This window comes from Lepidochelys olivacea (genome assembly GCF_965140295.1).
Source record: "Lepidochelys olivacea isolate rLepOli2 genome assembly, chromosome: 24".
NCBI classification, from domain to species: Eukaryota; Metazoa; Chordata; order Testudines; family Cheloniidae; genus Lepidochelys; species Lepidochelys olivacea.
In genome coordinates, this window is record NC_140434.1 from 4,446,971 (window position 1) to 4,469,499 (window position 22,529).

General features: G+C 50.8%; 2 protein-coding genes across 2 annotated transcripts in view; one reads left to right on the forward strand and one right to left on the reverse strand.

The window, feature by feature from the left end:
• HAPLN2 (hyaluronan and proteoglycan link protein 2) overlaps nt 1-7,283 on the reverse strand; it is a 28,524-nt gene extending 21,241 nt beyond the window's left edge. Inside the window, exon 1 of the mRNA XM_084613512.1 lies at nt 7,264-7,283. The gene's annotated coding sequence lies outside the window, so the exon portion shown is untranslated. The remainder of the gene's footprint in view (nt 1-7,263) is intronic.
• RHBG (Rh family B glycoprotein) lies at nt 64-22,073 on the forward strand. The gene is made up of 10 exons (XM_084613503.1): nt 64-348; nt 9,433-9,619; nt 10,616-10,766; nt 11,322-11,469; nt 12,988-13,154; nt 14,977-15,114; nt 16,346-16,479; nt 17,970-18,091; nt 19,240-19,313; nt 20,102-22,073. The coding sequence occupies exons 1-10, from the start codon at nt 159-161 to the stop codon at nt 20,174-20,176; spliced, it is 1,386 nt and encodes a 461-aa protein (XP_084469629.1). The 5' UTR covers nt 64-158; the 3' UTR covers nt 20,177-22,073.
• Nucleotides 22,074-22,529: the final 456 nt, after the last annotated feature.

Consider the following 22,529-nt stretch of genomic DNA (forward strand, 5'->3'; position numbering starts at 1 on the left):
CCAGCTGGCAACTCATTGACTGGTGGGCGAGGCTTTCTACAAGTAATTAACAAAAGTCTTGGCACAAGGGCCTCAGCTTGTTAACTTCCACCTGCGGCCAGGTTGGAAGATTAGTTTCATTTTCATCTCTCTCACGCTTCTTTCTCCTCCTCAGGAGCATGTCTGGCCACACAACCAACCTCAGGCTCAAGCTCCCAGCAATATGCTTCCTCCTCCAGCTCTTCACCATCATCCTCTTCGCTCTTTTCGTCCGCTACGATCAAGAGACCAGCGCCAGACTCTGGCACGAGGAGCTGAGCCACCACAACAAAAGCAACCAGGACAACGATTTTTACTTTCGCTACCCGAGTGAGTACAACCCATCCATGCACTCAGCTCCTGCTTCATCAGCCTCGGTCATAGAATATCAGGGTTGGAAGGGACCTCAGGAGGTCATCTAGTGCAACCCGCTGCTCAAAGCAGGACCAACCCCCAATTTTTGCCCCAGATCCCTAAATGGCCCCATCAAGGATTGAACTCACAACGCTGGGTTTAGCAGGCCAATGCTTAAACCACTGAGCTATCCCTCCCCCCGCCCCAAATTCAGGAGGTCCCACCTACATTGCCCATCACCATGGTCAGATGCCATCTGTAGGAGGGGAACCCACGCATTTCCGTGCCTCAGATGTTCCATGGCCCCTCTCTGTGACAGAGGATGCTCATCTCAAGTGTGTGACACCCACAGTCTCTTAAACCCCAGATGAGCCCCCATTTATATAACAGCCACCTTCTTGGCTGATCTCTGGGATTGAACCAGGGACCTCCAGTCATAAAATATGACCCTCTACAGCTGTATCAGACTCACAGTCTATCTATCTTAGGGGTATAAAACTGCAGCCCATCCCTGTAGTATCTGAGCACTTTCCACGTAAAATCAAGAGCAACAGCAGCAATCTTTGTGGCTCAGGCACCAAGGGAAGTGTATATACATTAGAGGCCCAGAGGATCTGGGCTATGCTGACTGGTGGGTGATAACTTTCAGGGGGAATTTAAGAACTTAGAAGTGCCCCAAGCTGGTGCCCGCTGTTGGCACCCTCTTGGTTTTTCTTCTTGGTGCAGAAACATTGTGCAGAGCATGGGAGAAGCTAGCGAGGCCAGTGCCGGGCGTGTGGGTTGAAAAGCACTCAGAGTATTATCCTTGCGCGCGCGGGAGTTGGTGGGCAGCGCAGCTGCAAGGCAAACGGTAATCCCTTCCCGGGGTCTTGCAATTCAGAGCTGGCCTCTGGGAAAGGCGCCTCTGTGTGCCAGGACATCCCTCGCAGAGCAGAGGCGTTTGGAGGCTCGTTTGGAACCTAAAGCCTGAAAGAGGCGATTGACTTCGGGGGGAGCAGACAGTGAGTGACATTGCTAAGCAGCTGCTCCGTGGGGGCCTGCACTTCAACAGCAAATGGTAGTCAGGGCTGGTGGACGAAGAGTCAAGGGCCTGGAAGGGAGGCATGAGGCTGCTCAGGGATTCATTCATTCCTCGGTTGAGATCTGTTCTTATTGTGGCAATCAGAGCCAGCTTAAATGCTGGGAATCACACAACGGCAACTTGCAGCACCACAGGGGACGTTTGCTCCACTTGGCCTCATCGAAGAATAGTCTTGTGGGTCAAGGCGGTTGGCCTAGCTCGCTAGAGAACAGGGTTCAAACCCCCTGCTCTGCTACAAGATCCCTTGGGCAAATCCCTCAGGGGGTGACTGCAGCGTGTAAGCAGGTTTCGACCTCCGCCAGCTTGGGTACCAATGGCAGCGAAGCTGTGGCAGCCTGCTTTAGCTTCGGGGGGATTGCGCTGCGGCTGCTGTCGGTACCCACGCCAGGTAGATGAATGCTCCCTGAAGCTATCGGTACCCTCCGCCGGCAGTGTCGAACATAGCCTCAGGCTCTCTGTGCCTTGGGGTATGTCCACATAGCGATAAAAGACCCGTGGAGCACGGCTGGCCTGGACCAGCTGAGATGGGCTGGTGCGGCCATATAATATTGCACTGTAGACGTCTGGGCTGAGGCCGGATCCCAGACTCTGAGACCCCGCCCGAACGTGGGTCTACAGAACCAGAGCTCCAGCCCAAGCCCGAACATCTACCCTGCAATTGTTAGCCCCGCCGCCCTTGCCAGTTGACCTGGGCTCTGAGATGGGGTGCCGTGGGTTTTTTATTGCAGTGACTTACCCTTGGTTTCCCTTCTTAAGATGGAGATAATCTCCCTTTGCCTAGTTAGAAAGGAGTGGGCTTTGCTTGACCAAAAGCTTGACAAGCAATGGTTCGAAGCACTGTAGGATGACTGGTCCATTCCCACGGACTGTGCTGTAGAAATATTGGCCTGTTATAGTTGAAACGTTAGACAGGAACCCTCAGAAATACTGGGTCATGACTAGAAATAGCAAGGCCCACGCTGAACTTTGGAAATACTCAAAGAGACTGCACAAATACTGCAGAAATCCTGAGCCATTCATTTAGAAGCCTTCCGGAGGGGTGTTAATATCCGGAGAACACCTGTTGCTTGACAGTGCATCTCTTGTAATAACCTCACACTGCACACCGCTCCTTTATCAACATAACGAACGCCTAAGCTAATAAAGGAGATCTTTGTACTGAGTTATGCATACACTGGATTTATACGTGCTGTTAAGTAGATGGTATGCTTTTCTTGCCCTACATCTCTACTGTAGGGGAGCCTGTAGTTTAGTCTGCCAGCAAACTTGTGTCAAAACTACAACTGCCTTGCCTCCGCTACTTTCCTTTGCTGTTTGCAGTGTTGTTGTTGCCGTATCGATCCCAGGATATCAGAGAGAAGGTACCTGAAGAAGAGCTCTGGGTAGCTCGCAAGCTTGCTCTTTCACCAGCAGAAGTGAGCCCAATAAAAGATACGACCTCGCCCACCTTGTCTGTGCTAGGCTTTTAATGCTTGTTAAGAACACACCTTTTTCCCCCTGCAGCAAAGACATGCTCATAAGGAAATGTCTCTTGCTATTTGCACACACAGTCTCTAGCACAATTGGCCTCTAATCTTGGTTGAGGGCTCTAGTTGGTAGTAATCACTGCTTGGCATAGCTATACAAACAACATATTTGTACGTATTTGTATGCTTTCCAGTTCCCTAACCATTTTCATTGCTCTCTGCAGAACTTTGCTCAATGTTCCCACATGCTGGCTGTCATCATGGGCCACTGTAGGATATACACAGTGGGGGAAAGTAGTTCCGTTTCATGGGGGATTTGGATATTTCAAAATTGGGTTTCACTCCTATTTGGAATGAAAACAAAAAATTTCAACATTCTCCATGAAAAGGAGAGGAGCCGGACCCCCAGGGCTGGATGCCTGGCCCACTGCCCCAGTTAGCCCATTGGAACATTGGTGAAGCCAAACTGTGTCTATGGAACCTTTTGACTTCACCGAATTGGCAATTCTGATGAAACATTGTTTGGTTGGAATTTTTCCGACCAGCTCAAATTTCTACCCTGTGTGGATCGGTCATAAACTTAACCATAGACACAACCACTTTACAGCTTAGGACCTGGCTTGTGAAAGTCACTGCGAGACTTTCTGTTGACTCCAACAGGCTTTAGATCAGGTTCTGGTTGAGAAAGACACATGTTTTTAAATCTCCAATGTGATCTATTAATTATAATTACTATTTAGTACCATCCTACTATTATTACTATTCCTCATCTGTATTATGGTGGCACCCAGGAGCCTCAATCATGGATCAGAACCCACAGTGCAAGGTGCTGTATGAATCCAGAACGTAGAACTTCCAATCGAAGTACCATCTAGTGCATTGTTTCTCACTGCAGACGCTTCCCTGCTCCAGTACTGACAAGGTTAGAGGTCGGTGCGCTGCTGAGGAACGCTCTTTGGAATGAGTGCGATTGCAAAACATAGGCTCGGACCACTCATGGGGATGGAAAGTCCCGTGACTGTTGTCCTGAACCAGGGTCATTAATCCTGATGTCCTGGTCAAATTGCTAAGGGCAGCCAGCAAAACTGCCAGGCCTGAAACAGATACGGATCAGACACTTACAGGAATAATGAAAACACGCCCCCTTTGCCTTAGCTAAGGGAGCAGCATGAAATAGATTGAAACTAACGCTGCAAAGCAAGTGAAAGAGAAATTAGGTTTGCAGTGTTATAGCTGTGTCAGTCCCAGGATATTAGTGAGACAAGGTGGGTGAGATCATAGCTTTTATTGGACCAACGTCTGTTGGGGAGGGAGACAAGCTTTTGGGCTACACAGAGCTCTTCTGCAGGTCTGGAAAAGGTGCTTAGAGCTAGTCTACACTGGAAATGCTACAGCGGCATGGCTGTAAACACTATCTTCAGTGTAGACCCTACCTATGCCAAAGGGAGGGGTTCTCCCATTGGCGTAGGTAATCCACCTCCCTGAGAAGCGGCAGCTAGGTTGACAGAAGAATTTCTTCTAGCTGTGTCGACATGGGGACTTAGGTCAGCTTACCTACGTCGGTTAGGGTGTGGATTTATGAACACATAATTTTCTCGTGTAGGCCAGGCCGTTGTCTTTATTTCGGCCAGGTCTGCACTAGAAAATTAGCTCAGCATAACGACACTGCTCAGGAGCATGAAAAAGATCCACACCACTGAGTGGTGTAGTTAAGCCAACTTAACACCCAGTGTAGACAGTGCTAGGGCAACGGAAGAATTCTTCCGTCGATCTAGCGATCGCCTCTTGGGGAGGTGGATTATCCACAGTAGCTCATTGCTGCTGTAGCATTTTAAGTGTAGACAAGTACCTGATTTTTAAGAGAAATTCGGGGCAATTTTGGACCAGATCTTTAGCTGGTGTAAATCAACATAGCTCCAGTAACTTCAACAGAGAGTTGAGAGTCAGTGGTTACTTTTGAAAACGTTGGCCTCATGGTTCTGCAATAGTGTGTAGGGTGGCAGCATTGCCTAGCACACAGATCACTGGCCTGGGACTCAGGATACATTTTTCAACTCCTAGCTCTGCCAATGGACAGACGTGAACTGCTCCCCCCCGAGCCACACCTGACTCTCCTCCCAAGTCTGACACACCTCTGCCTCTTCAGTTGGATCAAGACTCCTGCAGCCAGATGGGTCATTTTTATTTTCTCCCACCCCCTCCCCAGGGGAAAGGAAGTTGCGACCAACAGTGCTCCAGGCACAAAACCAAAAGCTCACCGCGAACCCTGCCTCTAGGCTTCCCAGGACTCCCCTTACCATGCGGATCAGCACGTCACAGCCTGCGATCCATGCCGCTTCCTGCTCTCATGGAACCCCTGCCCAAGAGGCGGGGTACGTGGATGCAGGGCTGAGACCTACGCTGCTCGGCCTTGGTGAAGGCAGGGCAACCGCATAACTGCAGTCAGGCTTTAGCAGGAGCGGACGTCCTACAGGTTCTCCCAGTTTCATCTGCCAACTCTTAACTCCACCCAGAGCTGAAAGAGAATTACTCACCCCCCCCCCCCCACACACACACACATTCAACACATAGAGACATGCACTTTCTATCAGGAAAGAGGTGGCCTAGGGTACGTCTACACGACCGCAGAGCTGAAGCTGCGCGGCTGTTGTGTGGATGCTTCCGGCATCCAGGGAAGGGATTTTTCCCTCAGTGCAGATAATCCAGCCCTCCGAGAGGCCGTGGCAAGATCAATGGAAAAATGCTTCCATCAACTTAGTTGCCCCTACAGTAGGGGTTAAGGAGACCTGCAGGGCGCAGAATCTTTCACAGCACTGAGCGACGCAGTTAGGGCGACCGACGTCTCAGGTGTAGGCCAGGCCTTAGATAGCCGGGGGTAGACAACTTTTTTTTTATTGGGCGGTGGCAGAGTTGTTGCATATTGCTTCCAGGAGCAGCTTTGTACCAGGCCTGAATTTGTCCACTTTTAATAAAGGGAGATAGACGAGCTTCTGGCCCAAGCTCGAGGTTTCTTTATTAATGCAATCCACAATGTTTTCTGGAGGAGGGTAAAGTCCCCCACAATTGTCTACACCCACATCTTGGCCTTGTTAGCATAGCGTCTGAGCCCCTCATCATCGTTAGTGTATTTGTCCTCACACCATCCCTGGGAAGCAGGGCAGGGCCTATTATACAGATGAGGAACTGAGGCAGGGAGAGACTTGCCCCCGGAGCACCCAGGAAGCCTGTGACAGAGCAGGGGATTGAAATCAGTCTCCCAACTCTCAGCCTAGCTCTGTGATCACTCAACCTTCCTCACCAGTTCTTCTGTGCCATCTGAGGTAGGATTAGAACCCAGGACCATTTGCACACACAGGAGGACACTTTCCACCACGCCACTGAGCTAGGAGACCTGGCATCTCCGGGCATGTCTACACTACAAGCAAAAACACCCCCAAACACCAACCCCCTGCACCAAACCCCTACAGCAGTGAGGTTCAGAGCCCCAGTCAACTGACAGGCTCACGTGATGGGTAAAAATAGCCATGTAGATGTTCGAGCTCAGACTGGAGCCTGGGCTCTGAGACCCTCCCTGCACACTGGGTTTCAGAGCCTTGAGGGCCAGATGTCCTGCTATTTTTGGCCCTGGAGTGTGAGTCCAAGTCAGTTGACCCAGGATCTGAGACTTGCTGCGTGGGTCTTTTTTTGCAGGGTAGATGCCCCCTCATTCTCCACTGCCCTGTACCTTGCGCCCGCGGGCGTCCTATTTACACTAAGGCCTCTTTATTCTACTTGGGCAGAGCACGGGTGTCAAGCACATGTAAGTACACTGCCAGAGTGGGGTAAAGGGGCCCTGGTGTAAATCAGCATTGGGCCCCTTGGGTTGTTATTGGCACTAGTATGAAATAAGTGTAAAATGCTACAAAATCATAAACTAAGCATACCAGGCTCTGAGATAGCATTTGTCATTGGTAGATCTCCCAAACGTTTTGTCATCTTTAATATATTGATCCTCACAGTGGTAGATGCAGAGTGTCCTTTATACCATGGGCCTTTTACACCACTCTGGCAAGGGAAGCAGGATCTTAGCAGGAGTGTAATGAGTCTACTTCCTCTTTAAGACCTGCCAGACCAGCGTAAAGGGTCTTGGCGTAAATGAGCATCGGGCAGGCGCCGTTTCACACCCACTTCACACCAGAGCAAAGGACTCCCACAGGGTGCAGGGCACCACAAGACCAGGCCCTTGCTTTGTTCCTGAATCATGAGCCTAATGCTTGTGCACCTGCAGAGTTTATATTTACTTTAGTCACTTTCCATGCAGAGCACACGGTGGCATGGCCGGAGGCCATGAGCGAAAGCCTGTACCTGTGACTGTCGCCAGTGTCGAGTGTTAGCTCCGTACGCTGGCAGCAGCGAGGTGACGAGACGGAGGGGCAGGTGCTACCCAGGTGTTAATCGGTGAAGTCCCATTGGCTGCCGTGGAGTGACACCGGTTTACACCCGCGCAGGATCTTGGCACTCTGTGGGCTGTGTTAACTCCTGTGGAACGAGGGGGTGGTGAAGAAGCTGGCAGATCTCTGTGCTGGGGGTGGTGAAGGGGGAGAGTTTAAGAGAACACAGCAGACCCTGTACTCGCATAGCTCTCTGGTTCGCTGCTGTTCCTGCTATAGACCCGATTTCCGCCGCCCCCCTTCCCCCGGGCATGAAAGTTACAATCATTTTTATACCCACCCAGTGCTGATGGCTTGATTCTCATTTACACAAAGGCCCCTTTATGCCGCTCTAGCCTAGTGAAAGGGGCTTTCACGCTGCCAGAGCAGTGCAAAGGGACCTTAATAGCGGAAGTGAGAATCAGGCCCATAGTGCGGTGCACATGCTTAGCACTGGTGCGAATGAAAACAGGAGGTGCTGGACCAGGGAGAATAAGACCTTATTCCCAGCTGCATTTGGCGCACTGGTTTCAGAGCGATTCCACAAGTGGCTTGGCATGCCACATCTCTGTGATGGTTTTCACTGATCTAAAATCCACTGGAGTCAGGGGAGTCACTCTGGATTTACAACTGGTTTAACTGGACAAACAGCCCACTTGGTCTAATGGTTACAGTAAGGGACTAAGAGTGATGAGAACTTGGTTCCCTTTGCAGCTCTGCCACTAACTTGCTGTGTGACCTTTGGCAAACCTCTTCCCCCGCTCTCTGCCTCAGTTTCCCTGTATGCTAAATGAGGATAATAGCAACAGTGTTGCGAACTCCATAACGGTTCAAAAAAAATCATGGCTCAGGCACCCAAAGAAATCATGATATTGGCTTAAAATTGTGAGATTAAAAAACAAAAACAAAATTCCGGGTTCTATCTATCTTCTGTCTGGTTTCTGAGCCTTTAGGGTGCACTAGATTCACTTGCACTTGCAAGCTTTTCTCTGCAGACATGAGGGCTAGAAGTGGCTTTGAATTCTCCCCCCACCACTTGACTCCCAGAGCAGGGCTTTATCAAGAACAGCAAATATCACGAGACTTGTGATAAAATCACGAGAACTAGCAATGATCTGTAACCGCTCCCCACTTTTGTAAGGAGAGATCTAGGCAGGAAAGGTGCTCTGCGATGGCTAAGAATTATTGTCCATGTTCCCACAGTAACGCCGCGTAAGATTCTGGGTGGAAATGTCGCCCTTACAAGTGCAACGCTGTTCATGATGCTTCTAACCAGGACTTAGGTTTTCGTAGCACTAGTCAGCCCGAAGAATTCCAAAGTGCTTTACAGAACAGGGGTCACCTGTCCCCCACTGAAATGCAGCCACGTCTGGAGTGGAGCACTGCACTTCTGATTCTTCACTTCTGAAAAGTGGGGAGGTGGGGGGAGTGGCTCCAGTTGGAAAATGTCCAGGAGACACCCCAGAGCTCTTGCGAAAGGTGTCACAGGTTCTTTAATGTCAGGACCTTGCTTTTTACGTCCCGCCTGAACGGTGGAAGAACAAAGCGGTGAGGTACAGTGTTTGCGCAGCTGCCACTCAGCGAGGTCATCGTTCCATGGGGCAGCCCCAGAGAACGGGGCCACATGGCACGTCCGTGCTCGGCGAATTCTCAAGGTCGCTTGGCTGCTCTCTTGCCCTGGATGATGGCTTCCTAGAGCCGGCTGGGGGCTGCTCTCTGTTCTGATGAAAGCAGAGGGGAAAGAAACGGTCCTGGGAAACGCTCACCTGCATTTGTGCTGAGAGGATGATCTTAGCACTGCAGTCTACCTATATCCTCTGGGGTGGATTCTCCGGCTCTTCTTCCTGACAGAAAGTTTAAAAATGTTTTGAAGTTCAAAGGCAGTTTCAAATTCAGATTTAAAAAAAAAACGGAAAAAAAAAGTCAACATTTTTGTGGATTTCTCCCCTCCTGGGTTATTTTGCACCAATCCTGGAGCATGTCAAAAAGCTGTCGATACTTGAGGGTTTTTTGGGGTGGGGTGGGGGGAAATAAATATTTCAGAAAATGTGTTGACAAGTTCCCTCTCCCCCGGGATCAAATCCATTTGTGATGCTTTCCCCAGGTTTCCAGGATGTCCACACCATGATCTTCATCGGCTTTGGCTTCTTGATGACCTTCCTGAAACGCTATGGATTTGGCAGCGTAGCCTTTAACTTCCTGATCGCGGCGTTCGCTATCCAGTGGTCTACACTGATCCAAGGCTTTTTCCACTCTTTTCACAATGGCAAGATTCACATCGGAATAGAGAGGTGAGTGGCTGGAGGCCAGGTGTCAGAGAGGAAGGATGTCAGGTGGGTCATTCCCAGCTTGGCCACAGACTCTTTGTGTGACAGTGGGTAAGTCTCTGTACTTCAGCTCCCTATTGGTAAAACTGGAAGAACAGCCCTGCTCTGGCTCCCAGGGGTTGCAAGGATAAAGGTTCAGAGGCGCTCGGATAGATGGTAACGTGGCGTGAAGTCACACATACAGCTTTCCTTCCGGGTCCAGCTCTAAGCCAGGGAGCCGCACAGATGTTCATGTCAGACATGCTTGTGATCAGAACGCCATTGTGTTGCCTCAGCCTGATTTGCTCATTTATGCAGCAGTCAAAAGCGGATTTGGCAGTAGGCATGAGAGGGCCTAGGCTGAAATCCCATGTCTGCTGCAGACTCCCCTTGTGACCTTGTCTCCCTGGGCCTCGGCTCCCTATCTGTACCATAGGGATAACAAGAGCTCATTTCTCTCGCCTCCGGGGCGGAGCGCATCTCTCCCTGTGTGTATGGACAGAACCTAGCACAATGCACTCTGATCTCAGTTGAGGCTACTGTAATACACGGAACAACAGAAGGGCTTTTTTCACTCATTAGATCGAGACTAGAAAGGATCAATAGATCATCTGGCCTCCTGCAGACCACAATACCGGCTGGGTAATTTCACAGATGTGAAATCCTCCAGCTCAGTTCTTAGCCCTTCCACCCATTCGTTAGATGAGCCTAGCATTTCTGTTCCAAAGTCTCCAATCACACCTGCTAACCGATTCTGCCGTTCCTTCTCTGGAAAGCTTTTCTCTTGGGGACCCTTGTGAATTTCCCAGACTGTCAAGTGCACAATCTTCTCCGTTATCCATTAAACTGAAGGCTGAAATTCACCCAGGCGCAAGGGTCCCTGCACCATTTAAATCTAGAGGAAACTGGTCTTGTGTTGGCAATCTGCCTGGGGTAACAGTCTCCTGCAACCTGTTCTACTTTCTTCACTATTCCTGCTAGCATGATCAATGCCGATTTCTGCTCCGGAGCTGTCCTGATCTCCTTTGGAGCAGTTCTGGGCAAGACAAGCCCCATCCAGCTGCTGTTGATGGCCTTGTTTGAAGTCACACTCTTTGGTATTAATGAATTCGTCCTGCTCAGCGTCATTGGGGTAAGTCACACTTTTCATGGCTCTTCCGTTCCCCAGAGGAAGCTGTTCTAAGCTGTTCTAAGCTGTTCTAAGCTGGGTCACAGCGTGGTTGTCAAGCTGAGCAAATACCTGACTTGTTGGTTCAGTGGCTAAATAAAATTTAAAAAATTGTTTTGGGTCAAACTAAACATTTAATTTGACCCAAAGCGTAATTATTTTCATTTAGTTTTTGGGTGGTTTTTATCCCCACCTTTATTTTTAAATAAATCTAGCTATGTTTTCTTGCAAGCATTTAAAACTGTTTTTAAAATAAAATTCCAGGAAGCTTCCAAATGAAAAATAGTTTTCAAGTCAAATGTTTAGATTTCTAAAGATTTTTTAGGGCTCCCTCCCTTCCCCTGCTCACCAAAGCCTTCGACAAAACCGACATGAATTTGCGAAACATTTCAATATTGTCGAATCCGTGTTTCTTTGCTAAGCGCAGTTGGGCTGAAAACATGCTGCCCAGTGGTGGTACAGACTGTATTACCTCCTGCCCCCTTTTCAGCACCATCCTTTGCTTCCTGTACCAACCAGGCAAAGGATGCTGGGGGCTCCATGACCATCCACACCTTCGGGGCTTATTTCGGATTGATGGTTTCGCGGATCTTGTATCGGCCCCAGCTGGACAAGAGCAGACAGAGGGAAGGCTCCGTGTACCATTCAGATCTCTTTGCTATGATCGGTAAGGACTCAGAACACACGTAGCTCGAGCCCCGGATGGGGCCAAAATAACATCTGACGAATTGGAAAACTATGTCTGTGGTATTTTTAGGGGGCTTTATCTTGAGATCCCCTTGCTCAGATGACTCCAAATTTGGACCCTTAACCCTGTCCCAGTGTGACATTACCCAGGGTACCGTCTGGACCACTGAACAGCTGCTGGGACCACTCCCCTCTTAGTTCAATTCTTCGAGAGTTGTTGATGTCATGAGCAGAGGAGGCCTCTGTCTCTCTCTTATACCAACCTCCCCTCTCTGAGGATTACTCCTGACTGGGGTGCAGGCGACAAGTAGCTTCTTGGGGACTTACGGGTTGAACCATCTCTGTGATGACATGTGAATTTCTTGTTTACACCTTCATGTTGCTGAAGATTGGCTGCTTAAGCCAGTGACAGCTCGTTAACACCTGGCTGGGGGTGCTAATGCGTCTTTGAAGAACTGGTTTGGACCTGCCTTTTTAGCTCTGGAACACGTTACAGCAGTGGCTCTCAAACTTTTTTCCTGGCGACCCCTTTCACATAACAAGCCTCTGAGTGTGACCTCCCTTATAAATTAAAAACACTTTTTTATATAGTTAACACCATTATAAATGCTGGAGGCAAAGTGGGGTTTGGGGTGGAGGCTGACGGCACGTGACCCCCCATGTAATAACCTTGTGACCCCCTAAGGGGTCCCAACCCCCAGTTTGAGAACCCCTGTGTTACAGCAATGTTATATAGTAGAAACTTATAACTTACCATACAATGTTGATACACATATTTTACCAGGACAATAATGTTCAGCGGGATATGAGTTTTCCAATGATCTCTCACAAGGTATGCTTTGTACAAAATATATTAGAGTCTTGTAAAAGTGGTGACCATAACAGTATAGACTGGCAGAGATACGGTACAGCAAGTTTCAAAACAATCCAAGCAAGCATGTGTATTATAGGGCACTTAGAAAAGTCCTTTGTTAAACAGTAAACAACTCTCTCAGTAAACAGCTGGGTGAATAGCTGATTTGTCTGCTCAGCAGCAGTTCTTGGGGGGGGCGTTTATGTCAAACCAAACCTGAAAATTCCATCAGAAAAGTCAAATTTTGAGTCTTTTCTAGAGCATGGATTCGAACCCAACATTTTCCCCTCTGAATTTTCCATAAACTGTGTGTGTGTGTGGGGGGGGGCGCTTTTCGTTGAAAAATCAGAAACTGAAAATTTTTGGTAAAAGTGTTTTAGGTTTTGATTTAACCGAAATCCAACACTTAGTCTTCCATTTTCTGTTTTTTTCAATGGAAAAAACAGGAAATTTCAACCCAGAAGAAAAGCGTGTATGCCCATTTACATTTTGGTCAAAGACCCATTTTCCGTCAAAAAAAGTTGGTTTTGACAACAAGCGGCTTTTGATCAAAGCAAAAGCATTCACAGAACATTCCCCATCAGGTCTGTGGGAGATTCCCTGCCTTCCAAATCTGCTTTCAACTCCTAATTCCTTCCCATGCAGGAACAATCTATCTATGGCTCTTCTGGCCAAGCTTCAACTCTGCCATTACAGCTTGTGGCGATGACCAGCAGCGGACAGTCATGAACACCTACTTCTCCCTGGCCGCTAGCACGCTGGCCACCTTTGCCACGTCAGCCCTCATCAATGGGGAAGGCAAACTGGACATGGTGAGTCAACTCAGTGGCAGCTCTGTCTTTTTGCTGCTGACTCCCCAAGCATGGGCGGTGGGTGAACCCTACCTTCGGGGAGGCTAGCCCCCAGCCCCGCCCCTTCCTCCCAAGGGCACGCCTGAGCCCCGAGTCCACCACCCTCACGACTGGCCTGATCCCCGAGCCACCACTGGCCGTCGTCTGCAGCTGAGCCCCTGCTGGCTTCAGGGGAGAAGAGGACCAAGGGGGAGGCCTCAGGGGGGCCATGGTCTGGGTTAGGGGAGGCTTAGCCTCCTTTGGCCTTCGATACCCGCCACCCATACCCCCAAGTCTCCTGCCAGACACATTTCCCCCTTCCAATGAGAACCTCAGTCTTTTGGCCGTGTGGACTCTGCTACGCACCCCCGAGGCTCTGCAGGAGAGGAGCCCTGAGCCTGGCGACCTGCAGAGATGCACAAGAGTGGGGCTCCCTTTGTGCAGACCTGTCTCGCCAGGACCATCCTTCCCAAGATGGTGGACAGGTGAGCAGGTGGGATTATGGGCGTCACAGTTGAGGATGCCTGTATTTCCCCCATCGTGGTCCACCAGGCGCTCCCAGTTCTCCAGCCCTCACATTGCTTGGAGAGAGACCCCCGTCTCTCTCCCTCCTGACTGAGGGTTTTCCAGGCTGCATTGTGATATTCCCAGCAAGCCAGTCAGGCTGCACAAGCAGCCTCTGGAGAGAAAGCAACGAGCAGCGTAATTGCTCGCAGTTATGTTACCACCCAACGCTTTCTAAGCAAGCGTATTTATTCTTAAGGTAGCAGCATTACAGAGAAAACTTATTTAAAACAATACAAGAACTTACCCACACGCTGAAAGGCTCACTAGAGCCCACTCCAACTCCAGACTCGGGCTCTGGGAGGTGTCAGTCCTTCAAAACCCCCAATCAGGTTTTCCCCATGGTTATAAGTTCACACCTGTGTCAGTTCACCGCCGCCATGAACAGTTCAGCCTCTCCTTTATACAGCTTGGGCCTTTCATCTTGTCTTCACGTACCAGGCCGTCAGCAGGCAGTGACGCGATCTTCAGGGTGTAGCTTCAAAAGGCTGGATTTTGGTGTAACTAGCGGTGGGGAATTTGCATTCCTTGCCCCCAACTATTCTCCAGGAAAACCACTTAGCGCTTTCTGTTCTAAAAGTCCATTCTTGTCTGGCACATTGGTCATTATAGTCATTTCAAGCCCCAGGTCTCACATCTGTCACATTTGCCCCCCGCCCCTTGAGAGGTTACAAATAATCTCAGCCCACAACACCACAAACCATTCATTTAATACAAGGGAGCCCAAAGAGACAAACTTAATTCAATAAAACTCTCAAGGATATTGCCAGAGGCAGCAAGGAAGGATGGCCTAGTGTTTAGGACATTAGCCCAATAGCTTGGGAGACCTGAGTTCTATTCCCTCCTCTGCTACAGACTCACTCTGTGACCTTTGGCAAGTCACTCAGTCTCTGTGCCTCAGTCTCCCTATCTGCACAATGGGGCAATAGTGCTGCCCTACCTCACAGGGAGATTGTGAGGATAAATACACTGCAGACTGAGAGGTGCTCTGGTGCTGTAGTGATGAAGCCCACATAAATACCATTGGTAGATACTATGGGGACAGTTCCTCTCCCTCTGGGCCTTCTAAGATCTAAGATTTCCCTTTCGAGGGGCTGCTGTTTTGAACCGTGCCTTCCAGACGCAACTTTGAAATTCTTCCCAACTTTCTCACCACCTCTCCTTCCAGTCTTCACCGCACCTGACCAGCGGTGGGTGCGGGAGTCTGAACTGAGCTCCTCCCCCCATGCTCTCTCTCTAGGTCCATATTCAGAACGCAGCCTTAGCCGGCGGGGTCGTGGTCGGGACGTCAGGCGAGATGATGCTGACTCCATTCGGTGCCATGATCGCTGGGTTTCTGGCTGGGCTCGTTTCTACCCTGGGCTTCAAATTCCTCACGGTACGTCCCGTCGGCGACGTCTACGCAGCACGCCTCTTGCCGCGGCGCAGAGGGTCCGCGGAGCTACCCGCCACAGTGAAAAGCGGGCAGTGGTCACACAGTGGCGTGTAACTTCGCCTGCCAGGGAACGGGAGGAAGCGTCGGGCTGTGTAGACAGGGAAGGCCCTGCTTGGGCACGTAGAAAGCCATGTAGGGTCCACACCCACAGAGGCCAGGTGTGTCTTTACTTGCCTAAACGGTGCCTTGCAACCTACACTGGTAGTTATACCCATGCGGGGGGCATGTTGTTCAGGCACTCTACCCACGACGGACGGGAGCGTGTCGTGGGTGCGTACGTACCTTTAATGTGGGGCCTGATCCTCATTGGCAGTAAGGCCCCTTTTCTCCAGCGCACCAGCCAGGGCCCTCAAAGTGGGTGAAAGTTTCCTTTCTGCCCACTGTGCTGGACCTTGGGGTCGGTGAGACTCAGGCCTTCTAGCAAGGCCCTCACCCTCCTTTACACAGGGAAAAGGAACTGGAGCAGCATAAAGAGGCCCTGAAACCCCAGCTGGGGCCAGGGGAGGTTTCCTCCAGCGCCGGGACCGTGGAAGACAGCCGCCCTGCTGCCTCTGCCTCGCTACCCCCAGCATCGGGTGTGCCGTGGGGGCCAGGCCTCAAGAACAGCCCTGAAGCCCGGGGGTGGGGACTGCTGGGGCCTAAACCATGTCTGTATTACACAGCGCTGGCGGTGACGCGTAGGGTACACGTGGCCATGTGCCGCAGCGAAAAGCGAGCTGCGTCCACACTGCGGCATGCGGGTGGCAGCGAACGGCTCTGGCCAGGGGCACAGGAGGAAGACAGCGGGAATGCTACCTTGTGCGTGCAGAGAACCGTGTAGGGTTTGTACTGGAAACATACCCACAGGGGTCAGGCGCGTCTTTCCTTTGCCTGCCTAAGCCCTGCCTTGCCATCGACACTGCTATTTGAACCTGCGCAAGGGGGAGGGAGGAAGCCATCTATGTACTCTCCACACTGCTGTAAGAAGGGTCCCGCGTGGACGTGCCTTTAGACAGGCCCCCAGGGATGTCTCAGTGACACCAAGGGGCTTTCCAGCCCCCAGGGCAGTCCAGAAAGGTTGCTTTAAGCCCTCCCACCCCCTGCACTGCGCCTCTTAGATACTCGCTGCAGAACTCGTGCCCTGAACGCGCCTCTAGGCCTTCATGTCCTCACAACCCCTCTGTGCTCTCCACAGCCCATCCTGGACGCCAGACTAAAAATACAGGACACGTGCGGGGTCCACAACCTCCATGGGATGCCGGGCGTCCTGGGTGCTCTCCTGGGAGCTCTGGTGGCAGCTCTGGCAACACAAGACGTCTACGGGGACGGGTGAGCGCCGCTCGGCACGCCAGTCTCACTCACTTGGGGGGCGGGGGGGGGGAGAGGACGGGAAGAGACCATCCTTCATCCCAACCCTCCCTCCCCAGTGGATTCCTTGATTGCGATCATAAATCGCGCCCCACCCGATGCCAGTGACGGAGTGGGTGGGAGGTGACATCTAGGCAGCTCCATGCACGCCAGGCATTGAGCGGGCACGGTTCACTAACACACCACCCTGTCCTCTGCTCACTAACTCCGTACGGCCACCAAGAGGCCGAGAATCACTGCACGGCTATTCCCTGGGAGACGGTATTTCTATAGCAGCCGTTCTCCATCTTTTCAGGACCAAGAACCCCCTTCCTGTGTACCAGCACCAGAAGGTCAGTGTGTATTATGGAAAGGGCAGGGCAGTTCCTATCCCCTCCCCCGACACCTGTTCGCAACGCTGCTCGGGGCATGGGGGGGCGGGAATAGCCCACATATCGAAGACCCAGGCTTTACAGTGAGACTCAGCAATGTACGACTATGTTTTAATATGGTCGCTGGATAACACAAAGGGTTATTTTAAAGCATTTTCTTTTTCAAGTTATCTATTTACTTGTTCACAGTTGTGGGGAAGTTATGGGGGGTGGACAGACCACAGAGGCCATCAGACAGTCATTAGTTAACGAGACTAGACGCAGAGATGCAGGAAGGTGAAGCTTTAGAACTCGAAGGTGCAAAGAGTCAGCGGCACGTGGCAAAATGTACAGGTCAACAGCCTGAAATCAAGTTCTTAAGCAGCGTTTTTGTTTTTCTTACTTTGCCCCGCTGTAAATTTCAGTCATCAGATATTTACTAACATTGACAGCCAAGCCTATCTAGAGCACCTTCCAACCCTGGGTGCTTTACTCACACTAGTTCTGCCTCGTAACGCAACCCCTGGGAGAAGGACATTATTATTGCAGCCATATTGACGGGGAAACCGGAGTATGGGGAGGTGAAGGGAATTGCTCCTCAGTGGCAGGACTATCCACTGCTGTGGACAGTAAGCTCCCCCTCCAGCAATAGATGCGTCTGATCCACCCCCAAAAAGCCCCTGTCAGGGGACAAGCAGTGAGTGAGCTCCAGAGGTCGAGGACTGTCCAAATCCTCCACACCCCTAACACTGCACCCTTTCTGCTGCCTCTGAATCCTTCTGTATCTAGGCAATCCTTCACGGTTACATCTCTATGGCTTCATTAGTTCCACAGTAGCAAAACATCAGCCCCTGAAGCCGCACTGAGCGCCCACAACCTGGCTTTGATGCTGGCCCATGGGCAGGATTTGAACAGGTGACCTTCAGCACTAGGAGCAGACGGGCTACAGCTCAAGCTAATGGAATAACTCTACTGACTTCCAGCAGCAGTAGATTCTTATCCCCTTAAATGAATCAGGCGTGTGATGGGGACAAGGCCTTACCTTGGTCAGCATCAGTTACAGGAGTTCCCAACACATACCTGGTCTTACCGATCTTGCAGGATGGCCGACGTGTTCCCTTTAATTGCCAACGGAAGCCGGACGGCAAAGTACCAGGGAGCCTACCAGTTCTTCGCGTTACTCATCACGCTGGGGTTCGCGGTGGTCGGAGGGAGCCTCGTGGGTGAGCTTTGTGCCTGTTGATGGGGCATCTTTTCACTGTGGTCCCAGTACCGCGGGCAGAAACATAGACTTTTATCCTCCACCCCTGCTCCGCTTGAGGCCCTGCCCCCACTCTGCTCTCTCTCCTGAGGCCCTGCCTTTGATCCATCTCTTCCCACCCCGGCTCTGCCCCTGCCCCGAAGCTCCCGCCCGCTGCTCTCCGCCCGCCCACAAGCCCCGCTCCCAGCTGCCAAACAGCTGATTGGTGGTACCCCACTTTTTATTGTGGGTGCTCCAGCCCCAGAGCACCCACGGAGTCGGCACCTAGGACTCCAGGAACATCTCATGGTAACGTTGCTACAGGGCTTCGGGACCACAAAGTGTAGCATTTTTGGTTTGATTCAATAGCAGTTATTGATGGTGCAGTAGCACAGATCTCGGCAGAGATCAGGGCCCCATTGGGCTAGGCACCACACGTGGGTATAACAACCGATGGCCTTGGACCTGAAGACTTTGCAGTCTAAATAGACAAGACAGAATCATTATCCCCATTTTGCCAATAAGAGAACCAAATGAGAACCAGATCCTCAAAGATATTTATGTTCCTAAATCCCTTTCAAGATTTGGGCCTAAAGTGACTTGACTAAGGTCACACAAGGAGTCTGTGGCAGAGGAGAGAATTGAACCCAGGTCTCCCGATTCTCAAGTCGAGTACTTTACTATTATTAATTATTTGTGTTGTGGTAGCGTTTTGGAGTTCTAGTCACAGACAGGCCCCCGGGGCACTAGGCACTGTACAGACACAGAACATAAAGGAGCTTATAATCCTCTCTTAAGTAGCGTCTACACTTAGAAATTAGTTCTCCATAAATCCCTATTAAATACTATAACCACTGAGTGCCAAACCCCTGTCCGGCCACTAGAGGTCAGCATAAACCAAGGTATCGGGAAATCAGCAGCTGTTAAAAACTCTTAAGTTTTTCAAAGTTGGGTAGTTGAAGTTTGACATCCAAAATACAGGCAACAAAATAAGTGGGCCTGATTTTTAGTGGTACTGAGCCCTGGCTACTCCCACTGGCTACAAGAGGAGCTGCAGGTGACCAGTACCTCTGAAAAGAGACTGCAGAATGGGACGAACTTTTCCCCTCACCCTTCCTTTTACTTTCCCAGGAGCGACTTTGAAAATCAGGGCGCTTGGGTCCCCTCCAGACACACAGTGCTTCGAGGATCAGATCTACTGGGAGGTAAATCCTTGATTTCGTCTTCTTTCGGCAAGGTCCCACAAGCAGCAGAGGCTGATCCCTGGGGTTCGTTTGAAGAGCCGTAGCAGACTGAGCGCCACATATGACTTATTTCACCATAGCACTTAGCAGCTAAGACCAGGATCAGGGCCCCATGAGCCAAGGGGCTGCATGTACACATAGTGAGACTCAGGCCCTGCCCAGATGAGCTTTGCCACCTAACTAGGCAAAAAAATTATCCATTCCATTTGACAGATGTGGACTGAGACGCTGAGGGGAAAAGGCCCGGTTTTTCCAAAGCGCTCAGCAGCTGCCTTTGCTTTGTAAAGTCGCCAGTGGGAGCGCTTGAAAACGTAGCCCCAGGTGATTTGTCCAGAGTCATGGGGCAAATCTGGAGCAGAACTGGGAATTGAACCCTGATCTTTTGAGTCCCAGGCCAGAGACTTAAACAAAAAATCAGCCATGACAGAGACGGTGGCTGGGAGCCAGAAACCTTTAAGTGGGTCCCCTCCCAGGACCGTAGGGGGCTGGGAAATAGGTGCATTTGCCCTGAAACTGTCACCGACATCCTAACACTCACCTTCTCCACAATAGGAAAAGAGTTTCCCAATCACTGTGTCTAATGCTAACACATGCCCTCAGCTGGTGCCACTTGCTGTATTATGGTCACCATCAATGCCCAGAGTCATGGCTCACAGTCAGCGTCTCTTCCGCGCAAGGTTTCTGATTGTCCCCAGCTGGTCTGAGTAGGAAAATACCCTGTGTCACCCTGTGTCTCTGGTTTCATCCAGGTCCCTGAGGATCATCAGGATGGGTACATGACGGCTGTGAACTCCGAGGACCCCGAAAGGAGTGCAAGCGTCTAATGGGATTTCCCTCTCTGGCTAAGCTCTGCATCGGCACACCTCAGCCTGCTAACCACGTGGGCCCACCTGATTCAAGCCATCCAGTATAGGGGGAGATTTCCTGAGCATCTGCCAACTGCAAGGGGTGTTAGTGTGGACTTAGCCTGAGTTGTGGACAGAGGAGTAGCAGCTTGTGATGGGAGGAAGGAAGCCAGGCCATGGTCTCCACCCCATCCCACCTCCTCTTGCAAGGCTCCCCGGGTCAGGACTGTCCCTGCCCATCTACCCCATGCCTGGAATACGAAGCGAATGGAAGCCAGGATCAACGTTCCCATGGGGCTAACGCCCTCTTCACCCCCATTCAGCCTCACTCGCTGTCCAGGCTCCTTTCCAGAGAAAAGGAAGCCGTGGGAGGCTAGACTGAGAGATCTGGGTTCAGTTCCTGGCTTGGTCAGAAGCCTGGTGTGAGATCAGGCCAGTCTTTTAAGCCTGGCGTACACACTGGCATCACTGAGCTGATGCAAACTGAGTGGATTCTCTTATTTTGGTTTAAACAGTGGCTGATCTTAAACTTGCTCCTCGTTGATTTCAGTTAAATCAAAATAAAGCGCTCCGACTGAAAGGGTCACCTCCATCCAGCCTTGGGCATTGGTATAACACACACACCTTTGGCTTAACCAGTGCAGCTCTGCCTGCAGGCAAGCCCTTCCTCCCTCTGGGCCTCAGTTTCCCCTCTCTGTATTAAAAACGAATCCTTCCTGAGCTGTTTAGATCTTCGGGCAGGGACTCTCTCTCACTATGCATCTGTGCAGTACTCAGTCCAATGAGGCCCTGGAGGTGCTACCGTGAAAGTAACTAATCATTCAAGAAGTCTTGAAAGACAGGTCAAAAGCCTTCTCTACCAGCCCAAGACAGAGGTGCCTAAGATGTGTCCATTTGAAGTGCCATGGATGCAACAGGAGTCTGTTTTAACCGCAGCCTTTTTACAAACTGTTGTCCCCGTTTTCTTGCCTTGACCATGGGATTTAGGCTGGCTTTACATACAGATTTTCTACCAGCTCTGCAGAAACTGGTGGCTAGGGGTGGGGTTCGTTTTTAAACAGAGCTATCCCGGAGCCCAGGAGCAGTGGAACAGGGGTGCAGCAGTTCTTGCTGGCTTGAAGGAATAATAGCAACCAAACGTCTGGCTTCCATCGTAGGCAGGATTTACCGTTTGGTTCAATGGCTCGCAACGCCTGCACTATACAATTGTTCCAGTGCCCCTGCCTGGACAACCCCTACAATGGATACAGCTATACAAGTACCAAGGCACCTCCTGCCAGTACAGTTTATATTCCCCTGGGGGGCCATGAGCAGGTTTCAGGGGATCCGCCAAGCAGGGCCAGCCTTAGACTTGCTGGGGTCCAGGGCAGAAAGTCAAAGCCCCACTGCATGGGGGGGAAGCCTGGGGTCCCAAGCCCTGCCACCTGGGGGCTGAAGCCTGAGCAACTTAGCATCATGGCCCCCCCTGTGGCGTGGAGGCCCCAGGCCATTGCCCTGCTTGCTACCCCCTAACGCCGGACCTGGCTTTTATATGCAGAAAAACAGTTGTTGGGGCACAAGTGAGCCGTGGCGTTTTTATAGCCTGTTGTGGGGGCCCCAGAAAGAAAAAATGGCGGAGATCCCCTGCCATGTAGAGCACCTCCATACTGATGTAATTGCGTCCACACGTGGGCCTACTGGTAGAACTAGACCCATTTAGTCAGTGGTGTGTCCAGCAGGCCTTAAACTGCACACGTTTGGGCTCACGGAACGTACTGTCACCCCATTAAGAGCCATGTCTGACGAGGTTATTAATAAATCACTTTATTTTTAAAAACAATGGAGGGGACTGAGATATACCAAACCACAAGGAAATAAATTAGTCTTTTATTGAGAACGATTCTGTTCTTTGTTTGGGGTGAAACATGGCCCAATGGATGGGGTGTGGGAATCGCTGTCAGGAGACCCAGCTTCTATTCCTTGCTGTGCTATGGGGCGATCTTGGGCAAGTCACTTCCCTGCTCGGTGCCTCAGTTTCCCTATGGGGATTATGATCCCATGCCACCCTTACAAAGTGCTTTGAGATCGATGGATGAAAGTGTTATTATACAGTGTACTGGGGTACTCGGCTTGGTCACATATCTGCACAAAAGGTTTTGAACAAAAAAAATTCTTAGAATTTTCAATGAAACAAATCTGAACCAAAACTATTGTGTGTTTTCTGACTTTCCCCCTCTTTCAGCCTTTTCCAGTGGGGGGGAGGAAAAGGGGGGGAAGAAAATCCACACACCCCAGCAAAATGTAGGGACACCACACACACAAGATTCCAATGAAATGAAACTACATGCCGTTT

What these genes read in the sequence shown, in the direction of transcription:
- RHBG (XM_084613503.1), top strand. Translation starts at nt 159, where the DNA reads ATGTCTGGCCACACAACCAACCTCAGGCTCAAGCTCCCAGCAATATGC. An exon ending in GGGAAGGCAAACTGGACATG is followed by an intron (nt 13,155 to 14,976) that starts GTGAGTCAACTC and finishes CTCTCTCTCTAG; the next exon opens with GTCCATATTCAGAACGCAGC. An exon ending in CAAGACGTCTACGGGGACGG is followed by an intron (nt 16,480 to 17,969) that starts GTGAGCGCCGCT and finishes CCGATCTTGCAG; the next exon opens with GATGGCCGACGTGTTCCCTT.